Source organism: Nipponia nippon, unplaced genomic scaffold (assembly GCF_047370975.1).
Source record: "Nipponia nippon isolate SJK-2023a ecotype South Korea unplaced genomic scaffold, ASM4737097v1 scaffold_3, whole genome shotgun sequence".
NCBI lineage: Eukaryota > Metazoa > Chordata > Aves > Pelecaniformes > Threskiornithidae > Nipponia > Nipponia nippon.
The window spans coordinates 111,074,219-111,101,623 of NW_028262347.1; the positions used below are offsets into that span (position 1 = coordinate 111,074,219).

General features: G+C 66.1%; 1 protein-coding gene across 2 annotated transcripts; it reads left to right on the forward strand.

The window, feature by feature from the left end:
• Positions 1–26,899, forward strand: LDB1 (LIM domain binding 1). Of its 2 annotated transcripts, none has more exons than XM_087764510.1 (11): positions 1–269; positions 20,463–20,565; positions 21,153–21,197; positions 21,423–21,498; positions 21,818–21,920; positions 22,132–22,304; positions 22,539–22,661; positions 22,820–22,903; positions 23,213–23,336; positions 23,764–23,912; positions 24,275–26,898. In XM_087764510.1, the coding sequence occupies exons 1-11, from the start codon at positions 245–247 to the stop codon at positions 24,503–24,505; spliced, it is 1,236 nt and encodes a 411-aa protein (XP_087620636.1). In that variant the 5' UTR covers positions 1–244; the 3' UTR covers positions 24,506–26,898. The 2 variants fall into 2 exon arrangements, with proteins under 2 accessions (XP_087620636.1, XP_087620634.1); XM_087764508.1 differs by having other exon boundaries at positions 107–269; positions 23,764–23,906; positions 24,275–26,899.
• Positions 26,900–27,405: the final 506 nt, after the last annotated feature.

The following is a 27,405-nucleotide window of genomic DNA, read 5'->3' on the forward strand; positions in this document are numbered from 1 at the left end:
CGCCGCCGCCGCTGCCGCCGGCGCAGCCGCCCCCGCTCCCGCTCCGCCGCCGCGGCCCCCGCCCCGCCCGCCCCCGCCGCCGCCGGTCCGCGGCGCGCCCGCCCGCTCCTGGCCGTGGCCGTGGCCGCGGCCGCGCGGGGCTACCCGCCGCCCGCCGCGCCGGAGCCCGCGGCGCGCCGCCCATGCGAGACCCCCGCGGCCCGGGCAGCGCGCAGCGACCCCCGGCCGGGCCAGGCATGTGAAGATGTCAGTGGGCTGTGCATGCCCTGGTGAGTGCCGCGGCGGCGGGGGGACGGGGCGCGGGGCTGGGGGCCGCCCCTGGGGCTGGGGGCCGCCCCTGGGGCTGGGGATCCCCGCGGCGTTGGGGCTGGGGGCCGGTTGTGGGACGGGGGCCCCCGTGGGGTCGGCGCTGGGGTCTGGCTGTGGGGCTGAGGTCCTGGCGGCGTCGGTTATGGGGCTGGGTCCCCAAAGCGTGGGGTCTGGGGTCTGGCTATGGGGCTGGGATCCCCGCTGCATTGATGCTGGTGGCCGGCTGTGGGGCTCAGTCCCCACGGCAGTGGTGCTGGGGGCTGGCTGTGGGGCTGAGGCCCCGGCGGCGTTGGTTATGGGGCTGGCTATGGGGCTGGGATCCCCGCTGCGTTGATGCTGGTGGCCGGCCGTGGGGCTGGGTCCCCACGGCAGTGGTGCTGGGGGCTGGCTGTGGGGCTGGGACCCATTGCAGGGGTGCAGAGTCTAGCCATGGCGCCAGGGTCCCTGTGGCATGGCTGCTGGGAGCCGACTGTGGGGCTGGGGGCTCCGTGGTATTGGTGCTGGGGTCTGCCTATGGGGCTGGGTCCCCGGGGCATGGCTGCTGGGAGCTGGCTACGGGGCTGGGGGCTCCTCAGCCTGGGCGCTGTGGTCTGCCCACAGGGCTGGGGGCTCCGTGGCATTGGTGCTGGGGTCTGGCTATGGAGCGGGGGTCAGCAAGGTGGGGGGACTGGGGTCCCAGCACCGTGGCGTGGCCGTTGGGTGCAGCCATGGGGATGGGATCCCCATGGTACGGCTGCTCCGCTCCAGCTGTAGGGCTGGAGTCCCCAGGGCATGGGTGCTGGGGTCCGGCTGTGGGGCTGGGATCCCATGGGATGGGTGCTGGTGCCTAGCTATGGGTCTGGGGCCCCACAGCATGGGTGCTGGGATCTGCCTGTGGAGCTGGGGTCCCTGTGGCGTGGATGCTGAAGTCTGCTCATGGGGGCAGCGCCCCACGGCACGGGGGCTGGTGCCCCACGATGGGGGTGTGGGTGCCAGCACTGGGACTGGGACCCGGCAGGCAGGGTGCCGCAGGGGCATTGGGCAGGCGTGCGGGTGGCACTCTGAGTGGTGACCCCGAAGCAGCCCCTGTGGCTAGGGCAATAGCTCTGTGGGGTGCCTCTGCTCCCCACGGGGTTGTGGGGCACAGGGTCCCTGGAGGGGCTTGGCCACACTGCGGGTGGGTGTGGGTGCTGAGTGCCCCCCTGCCACGGCCGTTGTGGGGTGCCTGCTGAGGGACCCCTTCCCCATCCTGGGCTGGCAGGGCTGCTGGGGTACCCTGGGGGGGTGTGACGAGTTGGTGAGGTCTCAGCGCCCGGCAGGGTGCTCCCGCAGGGATGCTCACCCGGATGCCTGGGGTTTGGGGCAGCTGACCCGGCCACATCGCTTGCTGCTATGTGCAGGACGTCGCCATGCCGGGAGCAAGGCAGGGCAGGGGTCCTGGAGGGCCGGGTCCCAGTGGCGCTGGGTGGCTGAAGGGGGGAGCTCTGCCCAGGGGTGCCCGGGGGCCCTGGGGGTGGGGTTCTGCCGTTTCCCTTGGCAGCCGGCGCTTGGGGTCCCCGCGGGGGGACAGCGGGGACGCTCTTCGGCCCAGCTCCCGCGATGGCTTTCCGGTGCCCTCGCGGTCCCGAGGGAGCCTCCCGCCGGGCCGGGACCCCCACGCTGGGGGGCTGCGGGGGGCAGCGGGGCGTTGCAACGGCAAGGTCCCCGTGCATCCCCCGGGGCTGCCTCCACCGGGGGGTTTGCAGCTGGATCCCCAGGGCGGGCAAGGGGGGGTGGCCCCTGCTTGGCGGCCCCCCGCCCCTGTGCTGCCTGCGCCTCTCCGTCGTGTTTCCATGAAGGCAGGCGGCCCCTTCCCCCATCCTCCTCCTCCATCTCCCACTGGAAGCTGCCAGAGCGCTGCTTCCTCAAGCAGAAAGTCACGTGAACCTCCCCGCGAGCCAGGCCAAGCAGCCACAGCACCCGCCCCGGCGGGCACCCCGCACCCAGGGGCTCGCCCCCCTCCCCGACACCCCCCCACCAGCCTTGGTGGGGGTCCCGCCTTGGCGGGGGCGAAGGCAGAGCGGTGGCTAACGGCGAGGCCCCGACGCGTCCCCCTGGGAGCTGGCCCCGTGCCACCGGGAATGTCATCGCCATGTTGGTGGGCGCAAATGCGGAGGCGGGGAGGGGGGTCCTCCCTCGGTGCAGTGGTGGGGGGCCGTGGGATCGCCCCACGGCCGGGAGCATCCCTGGGGATGGCTTCGTGTGTCGTTGTCCCCCCGCCCGCCGCCACCGCTGCCCGCTCCCCCCGCGGCGGGGAGGACACAGGGGTGCGCGCAACGTGCGTGCACACGCGCGTGTGCCCCCCGCCTCTCCCCCCGCTCCCCCGCCGGGGCTGGGTGGCACATCCAGAGCCTGCGCCCCCCTCCCCCTTCCCCTCCCCGGACTGTTTATCGGAATATAGAAAAAACAAGCTCTGCCGCTGGCCTCCCGCCAGCCAGAAACATTTAATGAGCCGCTCTGCCCAGGCTGCTCTTCGGGGCTGCGTTAACTTGGAGGAGTTTCTTGCCTTGAGCTGCTGCCGGGGGGGTCTCGGCTGCCCCCCTTCAAAATCATGCCCTCCCCGGGGGGGGGGGGATGCGCTCCCTGCCATCCCCGGGGACGCATCCTGCCCTGCTGCAGCTCCTCTTGCACCGCTCTGGGGATGTTTCCAGGCTCCTCGTCCCCCTCTGCAAGAGCTTTTGGGGTATGGGGGGCTGCTCAGCTGGGAACCTGCTGCAGTCCGTGTGCCCAAGGATGGCTGGGAGCTGCTGGGGTCAGCGGAGGGCTGGGGGGGAGCTTCAGCCCCCAGCCCAGAAGTGGAGATGTGAGCAGGGAAAGCGTGCCAGGCTCAGAGTGGAGCTGGCAGCGGCCGGGGTGGCAGCCACCCGGTGCTGGTGCCGGTGCTGCCGTTCCCGGGGCTGCTCGGAGCAGGGCTGGCAGCCTGGCCGCTCGGCTCAGCCCTTCGCACCGGGCAAGTCTTGGCATCCAGACCTCAGTGGGGTCCTGACCCCCGGGGGCACGGCTCTCCCAGCGTGCTCCACGCTTGCTTTTTTAATTATTTTTATTACTATCATTATTTTTCACCCTGTAGTGATGGTGTCGGTGCAGAGAAGGGGAGGAGGGGAGCAGAGCTGCGCTCCCTCCCTGCGGGGCTGGCTCTGGCTTCGCGGCGGGGAAGCGACATTCCCGAGGTCAGCACCTTCCCTGGGATTCCGCCTGTGCACCTCCCTGGCAGGAGGGAGGACTTCCCGACCCACGCGCTTCAGGTCCCGGGATGGACGTGCCCATCCGGGGGACAGCCCATTGCCGTCTCCCTCCCTTGTGCCGAGCTGGCGCCGTGCGTCCCCCGCCGTCACGAGGCCGAGCTGTGCCACGTGCCTCCTGCGACAGATGCGCTGGGAGAGGGACGGCAGCGTGCGGGGAGCGGGCTGAGCGCTGCGGCAGGGGGGCCGGGCAGCCGACACGCGTGGGCTCTGGCTCCGAAACACCCCCTGGGGCTGCCTGGCACCTTGGGGCGCACCTGGGCACGGGGAGGCGAGCAACAGGGGTCCCAAGGCCTCATCCTGCATGGCCACGCGCTCTCGCCCAGGCTCTCTTCTTGTTGCCGGCAATGCTTGGACGGAAGACGCCACTTGCCCCGTCCCGCTCTGTGCATTGAGGCGCCCACCCGGGGGACGCCATGTATGCCACGTCGCCTGCCCACGCCTGGCGTGCTCCGGCGAAGGCAGGATGGGGTCATGGCTACCCAGTGCTTGGCGAGGTGGTTCCTTGGGGTTTTGGGTGCTGGTCACGTCGAAGCCCCATCACAGTGCTCCTTGGGGCTGGTGCGAGCTCACCCTGTTGCTGGCTCGGCTTCGCCTGGAGAAAAGTGGATGGGTTAGTGCTGCGCCAGCGGGCTCAGCGCGGGGGTCTGTGCCGGCCTCCGAGTTTACTCCAGGAATGGTGTTGTCCGCTCAACACAAAGCTGCTGTGAAAGCTGCTCCCTTGGGGAACGGGTGGGTGCCGGCCAGCAGGATGGGACCCCCGGGGCAGGGAGGTGTCCCCGCAACCTGGGAATGCTTGTGGCCAGCAGCATGCTAGCCGGGTGGCTACAGGCCCCCGGGCAGGGCGGGAGTGGCAGCAGCCCAAGCATCCCCTGCCCGTCCCATGTCCCATGCATGTTCAGCTCGCTTGATTCATGCCACCTTCTCCTCCCCACTCTGCTGTGGGATTCCCCAGCCACATCCGTGTTGCTTGCACACAAGAGGTGTGGGGCTGCATGGTGTGCCGGGAGCGTGCATGCCCGTGCACGACGGCTGCTGGCGCGTCCTGGGGCGCGCTGCACTGCTGGCACAGCCTGCAAGAGCCCCCGGCTCCCCGCGGGGTGATGCGGGTCCTGTGGGGCTGCCGTTGTGCACGGTGTGGGTGCACCCCACCGCGTGCCGGGGGAGCGGCGGGTGTCGGGGCTGGGTGCCCCCTCCCCGGGGCGGTGATGGGTGCAGGCAGGATGGGGCTGGGTGACCGTTATCGGTTATCGGCCTGCCTGCAGGCTGAGGCTGCGGTTTCCTGCCTGTGCCGGGGGGAAGGGTGCGGGGGAGCCGGGGGGGCTGCTGGGGGGCTGCTTGGGCCCCACCTGGAGTGGGGATGATGGCAGCCATCTGCCCGGGACCCCCAGCCCCTGTCCTGGGGGCTCTGCTGGGCAGGGATGGGGTGGCTGCAGTGGGGGTGATGGTGGCAGGTTTTTGGGAGGTTTGCTGCAGCATGCTCATAGAGGTGGGGGAGCGTGGGCTGCACACCAGTGCAGGGTGTCCCCCGTGGGCAGGGGCGCTGGTGGGTGCTGGGAGGGACGGGACCCCCCCAGAGCTGTTGGACCAGCCCCCCGTCACCGTTCATCCCTTCCCTCCCAGGCAGGTCGCTGATCGGGGCGAACGTTAGACCGGGGTGTAATCTCCCCTGCAGCAGGCACCAGCCCCTGCCCGGCCCCGACCCCACCCTGCCCACGGGGCAGCAGATAACGCCCTGCCCGCACCCCTCTGTGGCCCCTTTTTCGGGGGGGCCCTGTGGGGTGTCACTCCCGCCCCCCCCCCTTTGCAGGGTCTTGCTCTGCCCCCAGCTTTGTGGGACCCCCGGGCAGGTCCTGGAGGTCCCCTGCACCAGGGTGGCAGTGGCCGCCCCCCGGGGCGGCCCCGCGGTGCGAGGGTGGCAGGCAGGAGCTGGGGGGCGGGGGGGCCCCCCTGCTTTCTGCAGGAGCAGCAGCCCCAGCCCCCCTCCTACGCGCCGAGGGGCTGGTGCTGGGAGCGCAGCCAGGTTTCTGCAGCGCAGCCCAGGTGGAGCCGCTGCCTGAGCCAGGCTGGGACGCCAGCCGTGCCGATGGGCGAGGGCTGGTGGGGCGGCAGGCCCCCAGGGGTGCGCAGCCCCCTGCAGCGGGGGCAGCTCCCGCACCCCCCCGCTCTGCAGCAGCCGGTTGCGCCAACCTCTGCTCTGCCACATGCGTCCTCCTCTGGCCAGGGTCGGGCACAGCCTCGGGGGCTCCCCTCGAGGGCAGGGGCTGCCCCTGCCCGCTGCAGGCAGCTGCCCTCCCCTCCCTCCCCTGCAGGGCGGTGGGTGTGAGCCCTTGCCCACCCCGGCAGCATGCTGCGCCGCGTCGCAGGCACGCAGCTCCACCGGGCACGGGGCAGGCCCGGGCACCCCGACCTGCCTGCACCGGCTGGCCCGGGGTGAGCCCGGGGCGGCTGCGGGCAGGGGCAGGCAGGAGCAAGGCAGCGGGAGCTCTCTCCCCGCCGGGGACGGTAGCGCTGGTGCGGCGGCATGGAGCTGCTGGAGGAGCCCGGTGTGGGGCAGCGGTGCCTGGGATCGGGAGTGGGGGTGCCGCCTGGGCACAGGTGGTCCCAGGCTGCCAAAAATCCTTGTGGAGGGGCATTTCCCCGCCGAGGCTGGGGAGACGCCGTCACGCTCCTCCCAGCTCGGCGGCCCCTGCCAAATCCTCTGGGCAGCCACAGCGTGCCGAGGCACCCTGCCTGCTGCCAGCGCGTGCGTGGCACAGGCTGGGACCAGTGGCGAGGTCCCCCCCGAATTCCAGGCTGCCCCTGAGTGGGGTGGACGGGGCTGGATGTCCCCTCCTGGCGGGCACTGGACCCGGAGCCAGGGGAGTGGCCGTCCCCATCCCGCGGTGGCCGTGTCCCTGCTTGGCCTAGCTGGTGAGGGGGAGGCGGCCGCTAACAGGAAGGACACGCATGTTAGCGATGAAAACACGGCAGCGAGAGGAAGCAGAAGCGATGCATTATTGATGGAGCTATTTGATGCTGCTATATTCGGAGAGCCGCTCCGGAGCGCTCGGCAGCACCGTGCGGGGGGCGGCAGGGGGGGTGGGCTCTGCCGGCGGAGACTTACCTGCTGCGAGTCGACCATGTGCGGCTATGGCCCCGGGAGATGTCTCCTGCCTTCTCCTGGAGGGCTTCCAGCACGGGAGGGCACGGTGACATGAGGGTGCCAGGCGGGATGCCAGCCCCGTGCTTATCCCTGGCGGGGGGTGGGGGTTTGCTGGGTGGCAGCTCCCAGCTGTGCAGATCTCTGGGGGGATGCTGGGGGTCCTGCCACTGCTCGGGAGGCAGAGGAGGGGTGTGGAGGGGGAGCAGCAGGCCAGGGACCCGTGTGCTCTCGCAGCTGAAGCTCCGGGGCTGGGTGTCAAGGGCCGTCAGAAGCGGGGCTGTGCCTTGGTTTCCCTTCTAAGCAGCAGTGCCTGCTCCTTGCGGGGGTGACGGTCTTCTCGAGGGACAGCGGGCAGATGCAGGATGCTGGGGCTTCGCAGCCACGCCGCATGTCACCCCTCCCTGCTGTGGGATCCCAGGCCGGCCGGGCTGCAGGGACCAGCCCCAGGCCAGGAAAGGGGCTGTAAAACGAACCATTCTTGTAACATGAGAAAATCCACCTGGAGCCTCCAGAGCTGTAAAACCCGGAGGCTCTGGCAGGCTGGCTCCGGACTGCTGCCAGAGGGGCCGGGGCTCGCTGCTGCAGGTGGCCGCGCTGGGGCCGAGCTCTTGCTGGATGCGCCTTGCGATGTCTCAAGGACAGCAGGGGAACACTGCGGGGCGTTTCTCCGGTGCTGGAGCCACGGGGAAACCCCTTGCCAGCAGGACCTGCCAAAGCCTGCCTGCAAACTGCGCCTTCCCCTCAGAGCCTGCGGCCAGCCGGGCAGCACAGCGGCCGACCCGCCGTGCCGGAGCAAGGCGTGATGTGAGGGTGGACGCCTCCTATGGACCCCGTGCACTTTGGGGTCTTGCAGCCCCCTGTAATCTTTCTCCACCTCCTCCTGTTTCGGAGGAGGTGGGCACAGATGCATGCACTCAGTTGCTGCTCCTCCAGTGCTTGTGTACTCGGATCTTCTCCGTCCCCCATCCCCTGCGGGATGCTCAAGCTGTGACCCCGTAACTTCCCACCCTGCCCTGGCAGCCAGCTTTACCCCAGCCCCAGGGCTTTCTTCCTGCCTCTGGGTGTCTGGAAGTGGTTCTGGTTTGGAAGGGTTAATCCCAGGAGCCCCCAGGATCTGCCGCCTGCCCAGCATGACTCACCGTTGAGTTTCCAGCCTCCCCCAAGCCTCTCTCCTAGGGAGCGATGGAGCCATGCTTTCTCCAGCCAAAAAAGGGGGCCCCTCCTGCCCCAGACCCCCTCTTGATCTGGTCGCACATTGCTTTAAGGGGGAGAGAAGCCCCTCCTTGAGCAACAGGGAAGCAAAGCATATTTCTGTTTGAAAGGCGGTGGGGTTTGGGGGGGATGGCTGTTGTCTTCCTGAAAGGGGGACTCCGGGGTGCATGCCCTGCTGCACTGCTGCAGGCTGTGTCTGCGTGCGTGCGACGGTGCCCTGGTCTCGCCGCTATTTGGACAAGTCCAGGAGGTTTGGAAGTGCCAGGCCAGTCTGTCCCTCTGTGCAGGCTGTGCCATTTGCAGAGCTAGCAGATTTTTATTATTATTATTTTTTATGTAAGCATGCGTCTGCGTCCCTGCTCTACGCCTGCGCCTGCTGGGGCCCCGGCCGGGTGTCAGTGTGAGCGTGCCCTGCGGCTGCTGCCCTGCTCACCTGGGATCCCTCACACGCGCTCTGCGGGCACACCGAGCCCCGGCCGTAGGGATCAGAGAGCCCCAGGCATCCCCCAGCTGCTATGGTCCCCACTGGGCTCTTCCCGTCCGCCTGTCGGGGATGCATCGCTGTGCTGTGCTCACTCCTGCTCCTGAGCTGCTGCCAGTTCCCTGGCCGAGACCTGCACCGGGCGTCGGAGCAGGTCTGGGCTTCAGGGAGCCCGGGCAGACGTGGGACCCTTGCTAGGGGGAGAGTGGAGGCTGGGATCGGTGGGATGCAGTGCCCCATCGTGAAAACCCGGGGAGCTGGGATCGCCCTCCGCTCCCCCCGCACTGCGGGCGCAAGCACGTCGCGAGGAAGGGGCTCCCCCCACCGCCGCTGCCGCCACACACGCTTCCCAGCTGCATCCCAGCCCTTCTGCTCTCCATCCAGCATCTATTTAATTATTAACTCGGCTATAACCATAAACAGCTGGGGCTGCTGCAGCCACGTGGACCAGTCCAGCGCTGTCGTCAGAGCCGAGCAGGGACACGTGAGCAGTCCCGGAGGGCTGCTGAGCCCCGGGATAAATTGCTCGGGGCACGTTCGCCGTGGATGTGCCAGGCTGTGGAGCCCGGGGACCAGTGGGGGCTCCTCTCTGCTCCCCCTGGCCATGGCACCAGTGCTGGGAGTCGCTGGTACAGGGGCAAAGCGCCCCTTTTTGCAGTGTTTTGCAGTAACGGCGCAGTGTTGAGCGCTGGTGGTTGGCTGTGCCTCGTGCATCCTTGAGCCCTGAGTGGGAGCGGGGTGCGGGCGGGCTGTATTTAATGGCCTGTCTTGACCAAGAGGGCTGTGCCATCCGGTAGCTGTCACCCGCGTTACGGCCGGCATGGTTTATTGGCCTAACAAGGGTGGGCGGCAGCCTGCCGCAGCCCCATCTCGCCTGGTGCCACGCAGATGCAGGCTGGCAGGGCGACAGGCAGCGACGGGGCAGCGTGCCGGGGCACTCGCAGCATCCCCCTCGCCCGGCTCCCGTGGCACCGACAGCGTGGGTGCCTCCAGCTGCGCATGCCTTCCCCAGAGCGGGGATTCACCGCGGCTTTTGGGTTTGCAGTGAGTTTTTCTCTCTGTTTATCTGGGTTTTACAAAGAGTTTTGCTCTGTTTATCCACGTGGCCCTGGAAAGTGGTGCTCACTGCAGGTTCGCCTGCAAGGGGAAGGGGAAATTAGGCACGATGGGACGATGAGGACCAGCGTGGGGATGGAGCCTCGCTTGAGCACGGGGGACAGGAGCGGGGGGCATGCTGCTGCAGAGCCGCACCTGCCTGTCCCTCTTCGGTGCTGGTCCCAGCCAGCAGCGTGCTGGGTTGGGGAGCAGGGGGTTGCCCCCAGTCCTCAGGTGCAGGGCTTTGGGGGTGCACAGGCACGGAGGGGAGGACATCCCCCAAACCTCACGGCTGGGGTTTCGCACCCGCCATGCATGCACTGTCAGGGTAGTGCTCGGCGGGACCCGACCGGTTGTGCCTGCATTACCCCGCGGCTGCTGTTTCGGGGAGGGGACGAGGCGTGGGCCTGGCCGTGCGAGTGAGGGGGTGTGGGAAGGTGTGCGTGCCCCGGGCGTGGGCGCACACCTGGCCGGGGGTGTGCCGGGAGGCCTTCGGGGAGACGTGCAAGCGCATGCTGGCCCGTGAGTGTGCATGCAAGCCCGCGTGTGCAGGGCGAGACGCACCAATGTGTGTGCTCGTGCGTGCCTGCGACAGCCCCGCTCTGCGACAAGGAGCGGGGGGTCCTGGGGGGACCCGGGCTGGGCGCGGGGGGGACCCGGGCTGGGCTCTGGGATCCCGGCTCCTGTCCCTGCTGCCCGCGGGATCGCTGGCGGGTTGGGAGCACAGGTCTGTGCCGGTCTGATTTGCCAGGGCAGGGAGCAGGAGCTTGCAAGGGGCAGGTGTGGGCAAAGGAGGAATGGAAAAAATGGGATTTTTTTGTGACGGAAATTTTTTACAAAAATGGAGATTTTTGCAGGAATTCCTAATTGGAAGAGGTTGGAGTTTTGTCAAGGAAGGGAGACCTTTTGGGTCTGCCGGCAGTTGCAAACCAACGCATTTTATTTGTAATACACCCTCCCCAACGAAACGGTCGTATTTTTTTTCCCTCGTGAGAAGCTGGGGGAAAGGGAAACAACTTTCAGACAGAAAAAAAACCCTGAAAAACTTCAAAGAAACCCCAAAGCGAACTAGGGCGAAAAGTACATTTTTTTTTTATTGAAACTTTCGCAGGGGGAAGGAGACCCTTCCCCGGCTGGTGCGTCCCGGGGAGCGCGGGTACGGGGGCGGGCGGGGAGCAGCTCCCCGGGGACCCCCTTTTGGCCGCCCCCGCCGCTCCGTGGGCACCCCCCCCCCCCCCCAAGGCAGCGAGGGGCGGGGGGGGGGTGTCGGTGTCGGCGGGGCGGGGAGGGGGGGGGGGGAGCGGTCTCGGTCTCCCCCGCCGCAGCCATTGTGGTCCCGGCCGCGGCGCAGACAAAGGAAGCGCCCCCGCCCCGCCCCGCGCCCCGCCCGCCCCGCCCCGCCCCCGCGGCGGCCCGCCGCCCGCCCGCCGCCCGCCGCCCGCGCCGCCGCCGGACCCCCGCCCGCCGCCGCCGCCGTGAGTCACCCCGCCCCCCGCGCCCCCCCCACCCCACCCCCCCCCCCGCCGGAGTTTCCCGGTTCCCGGCCCCGGTGGCGGCCCCGCTCGGGCGGCGGAGGGGAGGGCCGGGGTCCCGCCCGCGCCGCCCCCCGCGCCTGCGAAGTTGTGCGCGGCCGCACCGCGCCGCCGCTCCCCGCCCGCCCCCCCGCCCGGCCCGGGATCCCCGCTGCAGCCCCTGCCTGCCCCCGCGGCTTCCCCCTGCCCGCCCGCCCGCCCCTTCTCCCCCCGCCCCGGCTCCGTCCCTGTCCCCGGCTCCCCTCTCCCTCCCCGGCTCCCCGCTCCATCCCTCCCCGCCTCCCCCGGCCCCCCCCTCTCCCCCGGCCCCCCCTGCACCCCTGGCTTGTTGCCTCCCCACCGGCTCCCTTGCCCATCCATCCCCAGCTCCCCTGCCTGTCCCCCCCCTCCCCGCCTGTCCCTCTCCATCCCCCAGGTCTCAGCTTTCGGAGAGGCACCCCCAGCCCCGCGGGGTGCTGCCGGCAGCCCCCATGCCCCGCCGTGCCCTGCTCCATCCCAGCCCGCAGCTCCCTTTGTTCTTCCCCCGGCTCCTTCCCCTGCCCGAGCCCCCTGACAGCTGCCCCGCGCCCTCCCGGCTCCCCCACGCACGCTGTCACGGGGGGCTGTGGGGCCGGTGCCCGGCTCCGGGGGCTGCGCGCCCACCTCCCCTCCCTGCCCGCTGCAACTTCATCCCTGCCCGCGGCTCAGAGGGTCCCGCCGGCCTCCCACGGGTGCCTCGGAGGGAATAAAAGGTCCAAGGAGTGCAAACGCAGGGGTGGCCACGCACCTTCTCGGAGGAGCTGCCCCGCCGGGGGGGTCCGGGCTCGGGGGGCCGTGGGCGCAGGGGGCTCATCCTCCCTGGCAGACAAAGCCCGGGGCAGCTGGAGCGGGGGGCCGGGCTGGGGGTGGGCGCAGCATCCTCGGGGCCCGGGAAAACTCAGCGCTGCAGCTCCAGCACAGGAATCGGCATGCGTGCTGGGGCGGCCGAGGGGTGTCTTATCCGGGGCGGGGGGGGGTGTTCCCCTGAAGCCCCCACCGGGAGAGCGTGCTCTGATGGGCTGCCCTGATCTCGGGTGGCTGTCTGGGCTCTGACCTCCAGTGGTCCCTGCCAGCGCACCCGCCCGGGATGGGCGATAAGATAAGCATCCCGGGGCAGCGCTGCTGGGGGCCAGCCCCCTCTTCCTCGGCTCGGGCAGCTCCCGATCCCCTTGCTGCAGCCCCAGCTGGCAGGGGCCAGGCACCACAGCAGGAGCTGACGGAGCAGCCACCGGCCTCTGCCAAGGCTGGTGCCGCAGCAGGAGCCTGAACGAGAGGTGGCAACTGGTCCCTGGGTGAGATGCGAGCAAAGGGCTCAGAGGCTGTGGGGTCTCACGGGGAATCGCCTTCTGGGGTACGGAGCGGTGTACCCACCCTGCGTCGCAAGCCCCCGGCTGCTTCCCTCTCACCAGGAGGATCTGAGCCGGCTCGTGGGTGCCCGGCGGGTCAGGCAGGCATGGGAGCAAACACCCCTTCCCAGGGTCTCCCCGGTTTGTTCTTCCCGTGCTTTCGATAGCACCTTGGCTTGGCAGCTTTGCAGCGCGGGTCAAGTATCAGCTCTTACTGCTTCTATTGTAAGTACAGGCAAATTTGGATGTCCTTATTCCTTCTTTAAAGCCTCAGGTTTCGGAGTGTTCTTGTTGTGGGAGAATAGTGGTTTGTGCTGAAGGAGAACCAAACGTGGTCTCTGCCCTCCTGGTTTTGTAGAAATCCCAGGTCTGTGATCCGAGCACGCCGTGAAGACTAGGGAGAGAAGCGCCGAGCAGTAAAACACGCAAGCTGTGTTGCTTCAAAAAGGGACAGAAAAGTTGTGATCCGAGGGTGGATCAGCACCAGAGGGTTTGGTGATACAGGGTTTTCGCTGTCATTTGGTGGGGACTTCTCCCCTTGCCCGCTGCAGGTCACCGTCCATGTAAAATAGGAAGAGGCCAGTGAAAAGCTGCAGAAGTTCACTTGTGAGCAAAGGCGCCCGGGGCTGAGGACCTGGAGCTTCTTTCAGCTTCTTTTCAGAGAGTGATGACAGCTGGCAGCCCCGAGCCTCCCCAGCCCCTGGAGATGCGGGAGCGGAGGGCGAGGTGGCCCAGCCCAGCCCCAGGGCCCCTTCCCTGTCCCGCGGCCGGCAGGGCGGCAGCAGCGCTTGTTCCCGAGTGGTCTCTCCCAGCGTCCCAGCCTTCCGCGTGCTTGCAGCTCTGCACCGCCGTGAACCTGAGGTCTGCCTAAAAAATATGAAGCCCAGGTCCTGCGTGGTGGCAGAGCAGCCGCAGCGCTTCTCCTGGCCCTCTCCCTTGGAAAGCTCCCATCCTCCCAGCGACCCGGGGACAGGGTGCTCCCGCTGTTGTTTGCACCGAATGCATGTGTGTTCGTGGGTTGCAGCGCTTGCCGGTCTGAGGTTTGGTGCCCCACCAGTTGCTGTTGTTTTGGGTGGACTGGTATTGCGACCAGGGATGCCCGGCCAAGAGGGTTTCCCCGGGGCTCTGCTGAGATGGTGGAGATGTTTTTTACAGCGCTGTGCTGCTGGGGCTGGGAGCTTGGCCTGGGTTGCTCGTGCCTCAGGAGCACCAGGCAGGTGTGCTCGGCCGTACCCTGTCCCTCCGCTCCCTGGGGTTTTGGCCCCATCCTGCGCTGGTCATCCAAAGCCCTGACGCCAGCGACAGCATGTGCTGCCAGCACAGCGGCGCAGTGCGAGTCCAGCAACCGCAAGCGTTTGCTCTGTCCCCAGCACTGCCAGTGGCCCGCCCCGTCCTTTGCTCAGCCGCTCCCGCATTGCCTCTTAAACCAAGTCCTAAAGAGAGAGAAGTTCAGCCTGAGCTGGTGGGGGCAGAGGCTTGCCCTGACAGTTCGAAGAAGTGATGGAGGTACTTTACAAGCTGCAGCGAGCAGATTCCCACCACGCTTGCACCGTCCCTCCCCTCCGCGGGCATCCTGCTGGAGTAGACGGCGAGCGGTCCAGCCCTTGGAGCAAGCACTGCGCCCCAGCGCCCCAGGCACGCACCGCCCAGTGCGGCCAGCTGGAAGGCGCCAGCTCCCACCTCATCCTCGCAGCAGGAGTGATCCAGGTCTTTTTTCCCCCACCCGGAGCGGGCGGCTGGCCGGCTGCCAGGGCCGTGGGGCTCCACCTAGGATGCAACATGGAGCGAGGCAGCTGTCGGCGGCAGGGCCGCCGTCTCCGGAGACTACGCGTCCCAGCGTGCAGCACTCGGCGCCGTTGGCAGTGGCGGGGAGTGAGGTGGAGCGTTGCATCCCGGGATCGTGAATCTCCATGCGCCACGTGGGAGCTGACAGCCTCCCGCGCTCCGAGGCGGCGGTGCTTGGGGGTCCTGCGGGTCCGGGGGATCAGCCTGGGGATCCCCCTTTGCGGCCAGAGGGACAGACCTCAGCCTCTTGCCACCAATTGCCGGCCCTGCGGCTCTCTGCTCCAGCCCTCCCATGCAGATCCTGTCCCTGCGGAGGGCTGCCCCAAGCAGCAGCCCCACAATGCTGTGCAGAGCCGTGTGGTTTTGCTCCACCATGTGCGTGGCGGGCAAGGAGCCGGGAGCAGGAGCAAAGATGCTGGCTGCAGGCTTTGCAGGGCCGTCGCCGTGGTTGGCTATGGCTGCGAATTTTTCCTTGCTGCCGCAGAGCCTAAAAAACCTTTGAAAATGAAAATTCTAGTTTGTCAGGGCTTTTTTTCACGGGATGCTGATGAGGGTTTTTTTTCCAGGCCTGTGGTTCCCACACCGTGTCGTTTGTTTGCCGGTGCTGCCGCAGCGTGTGCTGCGGGAGGGATGGGAGCCCGGCCGCTGCAGGAGCCCCGCGGGGTGGCAGAGCCCCGGGATGGAGGGGTCTGGGTAGAGAGGGAGAGCGGACGAAAATGTGAAAGGTGTGTTCCTGGGGCTGAAACCGGCAGTGTTTGATTACGGATCGTCTTTGAGACGGCGAGCCCAAAGGAGTAATTAGGGACAGTGGGATATTTCCCCGAGAGTCGCAGGAAATGACTGCCTCGTGGTAAGTTGATAGTAGTGGAGCTGAAACTGGGTTATCTGTGGGATTGCATCTGGGGCTTGCAGCCTTGGACGTGATTCAATTTTCATGCTGTTTTGCAATTGGCAGGGTGTGCTCTTCTCCTGTTTTCCCTCCCGGAGAAATCCCCGTCCACGTGTCTGAATCATCTGAGGGCCAAAACGGGAAGGGGGAGACTCCTGCCATCCCTGGGGTTGCTGCAGGGCAGTGGGGTCCCCCGGGGGCCCTGCTGAGTACCCAGCCCTGCAGGACGCCTTCCCGGGAGAACCTGAGCTCCGGCAGAGAGGAGGCTGCAGGACCGCTCTGAGCCTCCACCCGCAAATCCGCGTCCCGGCCCAGGCTCTCCTCGCCCAGTGCTTTTTGGACAGTGCTGCCTCGCAGCCTGCATCAAGTTTGTCACTTTGTAATAATTAGCTGCAGCTAATTATTACTTCTCTGGCTGTCCCCTGAGTTTGCAAGCCAGTCAGTACAGAGGAGCACCCTCTGGTCCAGGCTGTTTTGTGTGCTGCAGCAGGGGGCTTTTGCACTAATGTCGCAGGATGCGACCTGGAGCTGGGGCACGCGTCCCTCCCCGCCACCTTGTGCGCAGGGGACACTGTCCACGGCCACGTCGTGCGGGCAGGGAGGCAGCTCCTGGTCCAGATAAGCTCTGTGGCCGGCTCAGATGTGTGGCTTGAGAAAAGCGAGAGGGCAATCCCTGCGCCCAGCAGGGCAGGCACTGCTGTGGGTTTCGCCTCCGTGCGGGTCAGGGCCAAGTGGCGTGCTGGCCTGGGTCAGTCTCTGGATGCGGCTGAGTCTGTAGCATCGTCCCACGGTCTCCTCTTCCCTGGACAGCCCAGCCTCCCGGGAGCTTTGGCTGGGTCAGTTCTGCATTTTCAAAGCCAATGGGGATGCTGCAAGTTGAGATTGTCGCCGAGTATGTCTCCGGCCATGCCTTGGTGTGCAAGCTGCCTGGGTTCCTGTCAGTTTAATAACAACATCAGGGTTTGCAACTGGCCTCGCTCCATCCCCTCCACTCTGAAGAAGAGGAGAAAGAAGAGGTGAAGGCAGGTTTGTGCGGACTGCTCCGTGTGCTTCTGCCTGTCCCAGTCGCTCTGGATACTTCTCCCTGTTTGCCCCCCAGCCCTGCCAGCTTCCCCGACACCAGGCACCGTCACCGGGCAAAGCCACACGAACGATTTGAGATGCTGCCCTGCACCCGGCTCCAGATAGCACCCCCCTGGATAGCACCCTCCCAGGAAGATGGATTTCCTGCAGCTATCGCGGCTCCCACACCCCAGCGAGGCGGCCCTGCGAAACAATGCCGCTATTTACACTTTAAAGCCTCGTTAGACAGCCAGGAAGCAGCAGGCACAGTGCATGCCGGGAAGCAGCGACAGCCTTTACACCAGGGCTATCCCCTCTTCTTCGCCGCGGGCTGCTGGGAGGAGCAGGATGCTCCCTGGCTGAGCTGTAACCCTGCGGCCTCTTTCAAGCCCTGTTTCTTCATTTATTTTTATCATATTTTTTTTAGCCTCTGGAGTCCCTGCCTCGTTGCTGAGCTTCTCTGCGTGCACAAAAAGCGTGCTCGCTGCCTGGCCGGGGACGGCTCCTTTCTGGGACGGGGAGCACCAATCCCTGCCGGTGGCCACAGGTGTGGGAGTGAGATGCCGGCGCTGCTCCACCTTTGTCCTCAGCAGCTCTTTGCTCTTTGCTGGTGAGATGGAGCGAGAGGAGTGCAGGCAGGGGCTTTCCTCCCTGCCAGACACTAGGGAAGGCTCTGTGTGTCCCCTGGCCGGCACTGGTCTCAGCTCACGGTGTCCTGCTCTCTCCTGGCTGTACTGGCTCCGTGAGGTGCCCGCTGTGTTCTTGGCTCCTTGGGAAACCTGACATTCCCCAGCTCTGGGAGCTTGGTTAGGGTTTAACCATTCCTACTCCAGCGAACCCGCTGGGCAGCGCACCAGAAGAGCTTTCCCCACGGGGCTGGCAGCTCGCAGGCAGGGAAAGCGGAGGAGAAGGCAGGCGGAGGGTTGGGCAGCGCCGGGCTGTACGTGAGTCACTGGCAGAGCACTCGCCTTCCCTTCCCCGGGCGCCTGCCTACCTGGAGCTGCTTCCTCGCCCGAGCTCTCGTGGCAGCTCCATGTAGCGCTGGCCAGCTCTGTCCTGCCCCCGGCCGGGGACCTGGCCTCGGCAGAGGATGCTGAGCTGGGGCATCCCTCCGCGGGGTTCCCTTCTCCCGCGCCTCCCTGCCGAGGAGGAGCCGTGGGGCCGCCCACCTGGCCGCGGGCACTGCGCCGTTTGCCCGGACCTGCCTGGGCCGGTCGCTCGCCAGCTGCAGCGTCAGCCTGATTTTTTCCCTTGCCGACCATGCACGTGTTTTTGCGGCGCTGGGCGAGCGCCCGGGGACGGCCACGCGAAGCCTCTCCCGTCAGCTCAGGGTCTGCAGGGGCATCACACGCCCAGCCGCCAAGCGGCATCCCTGCTTGCACCGAGCCCGCCCGGATCCTCTGTGCTCAAAGCAGGAGACAGAGCAGGGGCATGGGGAGCCATCGGCTGGGGCCGGGCACTGGGCTTGGCTCGGGAAGGGCCGCATCCTGCGGGCCTGTGTCACTGTGCCCAGCAGGACGGGGCTTGCAGGGAGCTGGGGCAGCGTGAAGGAGAGAGGCGGTGATGGAGGGATCTCCCGGTCCAGGTGGCATGACCCTCCTGTGGGTAAAAGTTGGTGTTGATGCTGCCGCTGTAAAGTAATTGCGTTATTTCATGTAATGTGTGTAGTGTGAGTGCCTACAGTGAATGTAGAATTCGGACAGCCTGCATCAAATCCTACGGCTATTGTTAGCATTGTTTAAAACCACTGACTCCAGTAATATATTTTACACTGCATTAAAAATAATACTTGGTCAGGATGCCGGTGTTGCTGAGGTCGCATAACAGGCTCCTCTCTACTCCTCTAGATCCTGAGATAGGTCACTCAGTGAAGCCCCAAGAGCAGGTCGTGTCCGTATTAACCTGCTTGGGAAGGCCCAGGATGGAAACGGATGCTTGGGTTGGAGCAGCCGGCTCGTCTGCTGTCCCACCTCCAGGAGCAGGGGGCTAGGGAAGAGCACGAGAAGCAGAACGGGTGGAGAGTGATGCGAGACCTTCCTGCACCCCGAGAAGCAGGATGGGGACCGAGGACAGCAAGAAACCTTGGGGGCTTTATCCTCCCATCTCTCATCGGTGAATAAAAACAAAGCATCCGAGGATGAGACCTGCTGGGCCTGATGTTCCCCCCCTCCCCGAGGACATGGTGACCAGAAACAAGCAGTTCAGCTCCCCGTCTCCAGCCACTGCTGTCTCTGCCTAATTAATCGGTTTGTTTTCAACAGAAGACACGCACTTTTGGGAAGTTTCCTATGCATCAAGCACAGTTTGACGTCGTGTCGTTTAACAGCGGCGTGGAGGAAATGGAAATGCTGTGTTTCTAGTGCAATTCTGGTTGAATTATAATTTCCATTAGCCACAAGTTGACAGAGATTAAAGCAGAAAGCAAAAATTCCCTCGCACCAGCACCAACCTCCCTATTAAAAAAATTTTTATCTATGAAAACGTTTGGTAAGAGCAAGGGGACGACGTTGTTAGCAGCTGTATGAGAAATTGTGCCGTGCCCCACTTACTCTCGCTGCAGGCGGGCAGGAGCGAGGAGCGGGAGCGGCAAGCTCCCGGCAGCGTGGCTGGGCTGGCTCCAGCCCCGCGGGACCAGCACGTCCTGGTGGGTGCTGGGGAGAGGCTGGGTTTGGCTACCACAGCGAAACGCTGTGAAAAGGCACCGGGGCCCCAAGAAGACAAGAATCAAGGAGTGAAACGTGGATTTCCCCTGTTGCAAGTTGGATTTAACACCAGGGAGGTGACTCCCTCTATTTTTGACCAACCCTTGCTTGCCCAGCTGCTTGTGCGATCCCTGGGACTGTGGGCTTGGGGTCCCAAGCGGCTTGGCAGGGGTGAGGGGGATGCCCTGGCCATTCAGGCTCCTGTGGTGACTGACAGGTTGCAACGAGCTGGACATCTTGGGTCCCAGCGCTGGTGGCACCACTTGCTGTAACCCTAATGCTTTTTGCTCCCCTCCTGCATCCATCGCAGCTGAGTAGTGCTCCAGTCCTGTCCCTGCACCCTTCCCTGCAGCCTGGCCGTGCAGTGGTGCCCAGACGGGCAGCAGCATGCCCGGCACCTCCCGGACACTTCTCTCCACCGCTGGGCTCGCTTTCTGCAGCACCGGGCAGCAATCCTGGCCACTCGTGGGTGTTGGGAAGTGCCCGGCCTAGGGCTGTGTGCGGGCGGGCGGCCGATGGGGATCCCGCCTTGGCCCCGGCTGCGGGCAGCTTCAGGGCCCCTGCCTGCGGCACGGCGGGGGGAGACGTGCCCGTGTGCGGCGGGGCCGGCTGAGCCAGTGGAGCCGGAGCTGGCTGGCAGCCCGCCCGCCGCTGCGCCCCATCCAGGTCAGCCCGTCTGCCCGGCTGCTTGCCGGGAGGGAGCCGCGTGCCTCGGCAGCGCCCGGGCGCAGCGTGCCGGGTCCTGCCAGCCGCGGGGCGTGCCGGGGCTCCCGCGGGGCTCGGGGAGGGGCGCTGGCAGCCGCCGCTTCTGGGAACTGCCCCGGCAGTGGAGGGGGCCAACGAGCGTGGGAGCCCCTGGATCTGGCAGGCATCCCTGTCTCCCACTGGCAGGCCTGGGGGGTTTGCTTTCAGGGATGGGTGCTGGCTTGCACACGTTGTGTGCCCCGTTGCGCACCCCATCGCACCCCGCGGCCCTCCGTGGGCTCCTCGTCCTTTGCCCCGGTGCGGCGGGGGGAGCGAGGCGTTGGGGTGGTTTGATCAGGGCTGGTGTGTGGGATCTCTCCGTCCACCTGGAGCCGGGTGGCCGCTGGCCTGCCCGAGCGGCAGATGGTGGCTGCCTGGGGACCCGCCATCCGTCCCTCCGGGCGATTATTCACCCGTCGCCATGGCGATAGAAAGGTCAGCGAAAAGATCCCTTGCGATTCCTGGGTTGGGTCGGTGGGATTAGGAGCGGCGCGGGAGGGACGACTAGGGGGAGGATAGGGCCCAGCCAGCCCTGCCAGCTGGACTGTCCCTCTCGGGCACTGTCTGCAGAGCCCGGCCAGCTGAGAACTGGCAAACTCTGGGCACCAGTGGGAAATCCCTGGGACAGGGACAGGTCCCTCTGGCTGCTGATCCTGAGAGCTCAGCCCTGACCCTGTGGGTCCCATCCTGCGTGGGGAAGGCCTGGAGCTGTGTGCAGGGTGAAGGGGCTGGGCTGGCATTGGGGGACAGCAGAGGAGGGATGGGGCTGTGCTGATGGGGGCTTGGCTGGTCCTGCATCCTTTCTCCTCCTCCTCCTCCTCGCAGCAGGTTGTCTCTCCTTGCGGTGTGCCCCCAGCTGACCCGTGTCCCGTCTCTCTCCAGGCTGTTCCTCTAAGTCGTTCAAGCTGTACTCGCCAAAGGAGCCCCCGAACGGCAACGCCTTCCCCCCCTTCCACCCGGGCACCATGCTGGATCGAGATGTGGGGTGAGCTGGGGCCTGGGGAGGGGTCTGCAAGGTTGGGGGTACTCTGCAGTCTGCACCCCAGGGTCTCTCTGTCGTGCTTCCCAGCAGCATACAGAGGCTGCGGCGCATGGAGTTGAGTTAGCACAAGGGGAGAGAGGGGATTGGAGCAGGCATGGGTGGGACTGGGTGAAGAAAGGGCGATCTTTGGGATGAAGGGAGTCCCCAGGTCCCTGAGCTCTGTGGGGCCAAGTCCCTTGCCAGGCCAAGCCCCTGGGATGACCCATCTCCTGCTGAAACAGCTCCTTCTCCAGCCTCCGTCCTGCCTGGCACCAGCCCCAGCTGCAGAGGAGCCAGGCACATCTCCAGAGAGCCACAGGCCAGGTCCCAGGGGTGGAGGAGCAGCCACTGGTGCAGGAGCAGAGGTTTCAGGAGGGGAGGTCACTCCACGGGGTTGTCGGCAGCCAGGGTGCAGCCCGCAGCATGCATAGGGTCTCGCCTCCAGGGAGCTCAACCGCCTGCTGCTGCAGGCAGGGAAGAGGCAGCTGCAGTGGCCAGGGAGGGAGACCCCCCCCCAGCACTGACCTGCCTGTGTTTCTTTGCCCCCCCAGACCTACTCCCATGTACCCACCGACGTACCTGGAGCCTGGAATTGGGTAAGTGTGGGGGTCTGGCAGGGACCCTGCTGGGAGGGGAGCTGGTGCCTGCAGTGGGGATGCCTCGGCAGGGCTGGCACGCTGCTGGCCGCAGGGGTTTGCAGGGGGGTTGCTTGGACTCTGCCCAGCCCTGGAGGGGCTGTGCATCCCCTGCTGTGGGCTCGGGACCCCTCCCCACCCCATGGTTGCCTCCCACTCTGACTGCTTGCTCTGCTCTCTGGGCAGGAGGCACACGCCATATGGGAACCAGACCGACTACAGGATATTTGAGCTCAACAAGCGGCTGCAGAACTGGACAGAGGTGGGGAGCTGGGGGAGTGAGGGGTGGCCAGGGATGGGGGGATGCTCCCAGGTGTGTATTTTGGGGATGGGGTGTTCTGCGCTGCCTTGGCTCTAGGAGGATCCCCTTGGCAGCAGGGTCCTGTCCTGCTGTGCAGGTCTCCGAGCGCCTTGGCCCTTGCTTGGCCGTGGGACAGGGTTCATCATCCCCATCTCCGAGTGCTCAGCTGGGAGCACAACCCTATGCGGGCTGAGCACGTGGCTGCTGTGCCTGGCAGCCAGCAGCTGTCTGTCTGTGTGTCTCCCCTCCCTGTAACCTGGCATCTCTCTGCCGTCCCCAGGAATGTGACAATCTGTGGTGGGATGCCTTCACCACGGAGTTCTTCGAGGATGATGCCATGTTAACAATCACTTTCTGCTTGGAGGATGGACCAAAGAGATACAGTGAGTAGCAGCTCGAGCCCTCCTTCCCCAGGGCATTGCTTCTCCGGCAGGAGATGCAGCAGTTGCGCTGTGCGGGGGGATATGGGCAGGGTGTCGGAGCTCAGCTGCCTCCAGCCAGAGGGGACTGGGGACCCCTCTCCCTGTGCAGCCCCAAGGCACAGCTGGGTAGGCCAGCTTTACTGACGTTATCTTCCTCCTTCTCCTGCTCCAGCGATCGGCCGGACCCTGATTCCCCGTTACTTCCGCAGCATCTTTGAAGGGGGGGCCACAGAGCTCTACTACGTGCTCAAGCACCCCAAGGAGTCCTTCCACAACAACTTTGTCTCGCTGGACTGTGACCAGTGCACCATGGTCACCCAGCACGGCAAGCCCATGTTCACCCAGGTACCGGCTGCACCTGCAGCTTCTCCTGCCCCTCGTGCCTTGGTCCCGTGTGCCCTCGGGGTGGCTGTGGTCCCATGGGGCCATTGTGGGCTCGTGGGTTTGGCTTGTGCCGAGTCTCATGGCAGGCATGGGCAAGCCACCAGGAGGGTGTCCCAGTGTGCAGCAGTGGGTGCCCAGGGGATCTGGGCTGGGGGAAGTGGGAGCAGCCTGTGCCTGACCCTGCGCCCTGCCCAGGTGTGTGTGGAGGGGCGGCTCTACCTGGAGTTCATGTTCGACGACATGATGAGGATAAAGACGTGGCATTTCAGCATCCGCCAGCATCGAGAGCTCATCCCCCGCAGCATCCTTGCCATGCATGTGAGTACCGCTCTGGGGACTCCCCTGGGGCAACGGTGACACAGGGCTGCTGTGCAGGTTCGGGGGACCTCAACCCTGACCCCCCGTCGCAGGCCGGGGCACGGGAGGGCCGTCCCCAGCCCGGGTGCCACTGAGCCATCTGTCCCTCTCGCTCCTAGGCACAGGACCCCCAGATGCTGGACCAGTTATCCAAGAACATCACCCGCTGTGGGCTCTCAAACTCCACACTCAACTACCTCCGAGTAAGCGTGCAGCAAGAGGGGGGGATGCAGGTCTGCTCCCAGGGTGGGGGGACCTAGGGTCGCCACGTCTTGTGCTCGCAGCTGCCTGATGCCTGGCTGCCCTGGGGTGCGGGGAGGCAGCGGGGCAGGCTCTGCAAGAGGGGTCTTGCAGATGAGCTGCAGAGAGCCGTGGGGCAGTGGGTCTCCTGGGGCCCGCAGGCTCCCAGTGCGGCTTGGGTCGGTGCAGCGCAGACGGCTGCCCAACAAGAGGGGCTTTTGCTGGGGCCTGGAGCATCGCGATCTAACCCTGCATCTGTCTGCTCCCTGCAGCTCTGTGTAATCCTAGAACCAATGCAGGAGCTCATGTCACGGCACAAGACCTACAGCCTCAGTCCCCGGGACTGCCTCAAGACTTGCCTCTTCCAGAAGTGGCAGCGGATGGTCGCTCCGCCTGGTGAGTCTCACGCTGCCTGCCATGCTGCTCCCGGGTCTCTGGGGCTGCCCGCTTAGGTCCTGCCCTCGGCGCAGGCTTCTCCCAGCCTCAGAGCCTGGCCTCGTCTTGTGAGGCTGGGGGCAGCGAGTCAGGCAGCCGGCTTCCTTCTCTGCTGGCCTGCCTTCCCGCTGGGGCAGAGCGGGGCTGCAGGCGGCCAGCGCTCCCTGCCCGGCGGCTGCCAGCCGCTTCTGGAAAGCAAAGCAGGGACGGAAGTCTTCCCTGCACCCTCTCCTGTCCCCTGCGCTGGGGGCACAGCGAAGCTGCAGAGGGGAGAAGGGTGATGATGCTGCCCGGGGCGGGGGGGGTGGGGTGTGGTGCTTACAGAGAAGGGGCTGGGGGGCACTGGCTCCTTCTCGTCGGGAGTGACCGTATCTCCCTCCTCCGCCAGCGGAGCCAGCACGGCAGCAGCCCAGCAAGCGTCGGAAAAGGAAGATGTCGGGGGGCAGCACCATGAGCTCTGGCGGGGGAAACACCAACAACAGCAACAGCAAGAAGAAGAGCCCGGCCAGCACCTTTGCCCTGTCCAGTCAGGTACCTGTAAGCATCCCGTTTCCATTCTCTCTTCCTCCCCCGGGGTGGAGGGGAGGGCTCCCTGCCCCAGCCCCCGGGAGTGGCTAGGGGGAGAACCCCAGGGATTGCCTGTCCAAGCCCCCCCCGGCTCTCTCTGGCTGATGGGGAGAAGGAGGGGGTGTCCCAGCTGCCTTCCCTGAGCTGCTTTGCTCCCCTGCAAGGGGGTGGTGAGGATGTGCTGCCCCACACGGTGCCCGAGCCTCGGGTCCTGCGATGGAGATGAGGAGGTGGCCCTGTGGCTGGGGAAAGGGGCTGTGGTGTGTGGGGGGGGTCTGGCGGCCCGGGCTCCCCCCACCTCGATTATGTTTCGGGACCGTCTCCCCTTTCAGGATGTGATGGTGGTAGGCGAGCCCACGCTGATGGGGGGGGAGTTTGGGGACGAGGACGAGCGGCTCATCACCCGGCTGGAGAACACGCAGTTTGACGCTGCCAACGGCATCGACGACGAGGACAGCTTCAACAACTCGCCGGCGCTGGGGGCCAACAGCCCCTGGAACAGCAAACCGCCCTCCAGCCAGGAGAGCAAGTCAGAGAACCCCACGTCGCAGGCGTCGCAGTAACGGCCCCCCCGCCGCCCTGTGGACTCAGTCCCAACCGATCTACCTGTACATTTGCAACGGAGAGTGACTGGGAAGCGGCGAGGTACCGGGGGCGGATCGGCGCCACGCGGCCGACGGGGTGCACGGCCCGGGGCGTGCGCCAGGCGGGCAGCCCCCAGCCCTCGCCCCCCGCCGCCTCCCCGCTCCCCCCACGCCTGCCTCCCTGCCGGACCCCAGGGCAGGGGTGGGTTTCCGGGGCCGTAGCTTCGTTATTCCCCCTTCTCCCTCTTCCTCCCTGCTTCTTCCCCGGAGAGCTTCTCATCCCCACCCCAATGTGCCCAACCCCTGCCTGCTGAGCGGGGGGAATTAGGAGGGAGGTGTTGGCAGTGGCTGGTGCGACTGGGAAGCCAGTGGCGTGCAGGTGCCGTGTGTTGGGGTCTGGCACAGCCCAGAGACCCTCCTCCTCCTCCCCGGGTCCTACGGCTGGGGTTTGCTGGGCAGCCACCTGCAGTGGGGTTGCACATCCCCAGCCCAACCTGGGGCTGGGTGGTGGGGGCCGGTGATGGAAAGCCTTCCCTGTGCCGTTGGCTCTGCCACGGAGCCTCCTCCGGCCAGGGTCGGATCCTGCTGCGCTGGGGTGGCGTCGAGGATAGGGCCCCGTCGCATTGCCCCGCTCTCCCGCACCCTCCCCTTCCCCTCGCGCCCCAGGGGCGAGAGCGCAGCAGGGCCGTGGGGGGACTCTGTATATAGGAAGTGCGTGGTGGGGGGCTTGGGGGGCGGGGGGGGCACGGAGGGCCCGCGGCTCTGCTGGAGCAGCTGCTGCCCTCGCTCCCTGCCCGCAGCCCCCGCGTTTTCCCCCCACCCCGCGTGAGTATGCCTGGGGTCCCTTTGCAACCCCCGGCTCCCGGTACCTCCTACTTTTGTCTTTTTTTAAGAAAAAAAAATAATATTATTAAAATTGTAAGTTTAAAAAAAAGAAAGAAAAAAAAAATGGGACAAGCCCCCCCCAGCCCCCTCGCCAGTTCCCCCCTCCCCACCCTGAGCCCTCTCATCCTGTCCTGACTTTTGTACAGGCTTCTTCTCTTGGGAGTCTCGTTTTATATCCAGTTCGGAGAGCTTCAAACCAAGGAGAGACTTTGCAGACTTCCTTTCTAATCCCTCCAGGGGCCGGGGGGGGCAGCCCCCCGCCTCCCTCCTCAATGTAAATCTTGTGTGCTGTTGTCCCCGCTCCCCCCCCTCGGGTTCGTGTACCTCGTGCTTGTACATTTCCGCGCTGTAGACAGTGTGTACGATACTGTTCTTTCAATGTGTTATCACTAGAGCAGGTGCCTCCATTGATGTTAGGGGAAACGATGAGAAAAATAATAATTTTTGGGGTTTTTTTGGTTTAAAAAAAAAAAAAAAGAAAAAAAAAAATCCCTTCCAAGGCTTCTTCCAAGGAGAAGACGGGAGGTGCCGGGGGAGGGTGTTTGTGCTCACCAGCTCACCCCAGCAGCCTCGGAGGGGAGGTTTGGGGGGAGCTGGGGGTCGGGGCTGCCCATGGGCACCCCCCGGTGCGGCCCTGAGGTGGGGTTGCAGCAAGTGCTGCCCCGGGGGTGGTCGGGGTGGGGGGGCTGCCCTGGGGAGGGGAGGGGGGTGCAAGAGTGCGTGTGCGAGAGGTTCGTGTGTCTGTCTGTGTGTGTGTAAGGGAGCCCGGGGCAGGCGGAGCAGCCCTGCGGTTTGGGGGAGAAGGGGGGTGCACCCCACTCTCCACCAGCTCCCCACTGGGGATCCCGCAGCACGTGTCCCGCTGCCCCGTGGGGCTGGGGGCTGGCAGGTGTCGCTGGGGGGCTGCCCCCCGCGCAGGGTGCTCTGGCTGCAGCAGGGGTGCTACCCGCACCCTGTGTCTCGCCCACCCGTGGCTGAGACTGCAGGGGGTGGCCGAGCTGGGGGGGGACGCTCTGTGCCCCCCCTCTTTCTGCTGTCCCTGCGGTCGGGCTGGGAGACAGGAGCCCCTTGGCTCAGCCCTGGCTGGGTCTCGAGCCCAAAATCCCCAGAGAGATGTCTGCGTCGGCTCCTGGGCCCCTCCATGGGCAGCCCGGAGGCAGAGGGCTCAGCCCCGTGGACCCCCAGCTGCAGGCATGGGGGGTCCCCATGGCCCCTTTGCAGGTGGGGGGAGGCTCCCAGGGTGGGAGTCTGGTGTGGTGGGGAGAGGGGGGCTCTGCTTTGCAATTAAGGTACGATTCTCGCCACCGCGCTGCTGGGCTCCCGTGGAGGGTGTGGAGCCCTCGCTGCCCTCCCCCGGGCACACTGTAATGCCTTTTTGTTTCTTTTTTTGGTTTTTTTTTTTTTTTTTTTCTTCCTCCCCTCCATAGTTTGTGCCATTTATGAGTCATGTATGGTACCAATAAAATGACTTTTCGGTTTGAGGCTGTCCCGAGCGCTTATTTCTGAGCATGGGACCTGGCCGATGCGGGCAAAGCAGAGGGCGGTCCCCTCGTGCCCCTGGTGCCCCGGCTGGGGGGAGCGGGCGCAGGGCTCGCTGTGCTCCCAGGACGATGCTGGCTCGCCTCGGGCTGCTGGTTCCCAGCCAGGCCCTGGCTGGCTCCCTGCTGCGCCGTGGAAAGCAGAAATCCCAGCAAGGACAGGGCACAGGGCTGCTGGGAAACGGCCCTGTCCCTGAGCCAGAGCAAACAAGCAGCTCAGGGCCTGCCCTGACACCAAGGTGACGGGCATGTCCCCTGGGGAGCAGCAGTTGTGGCACGGTCCCACTGTGGGAACAGGGCAGCAGCAGCCGAGTGGCATGCGGGAGTCCTGGGGGGGGCATTGATCCCCCCCCACCCAGAGCCCTCCTCCATGGGGGCTGCCCCGATCTTCCAGGAGCTGGGGGTCCCCATGCCAGCACTGGGGACAAGATGCTGGTCCCCAGTTCCCTCGACCAG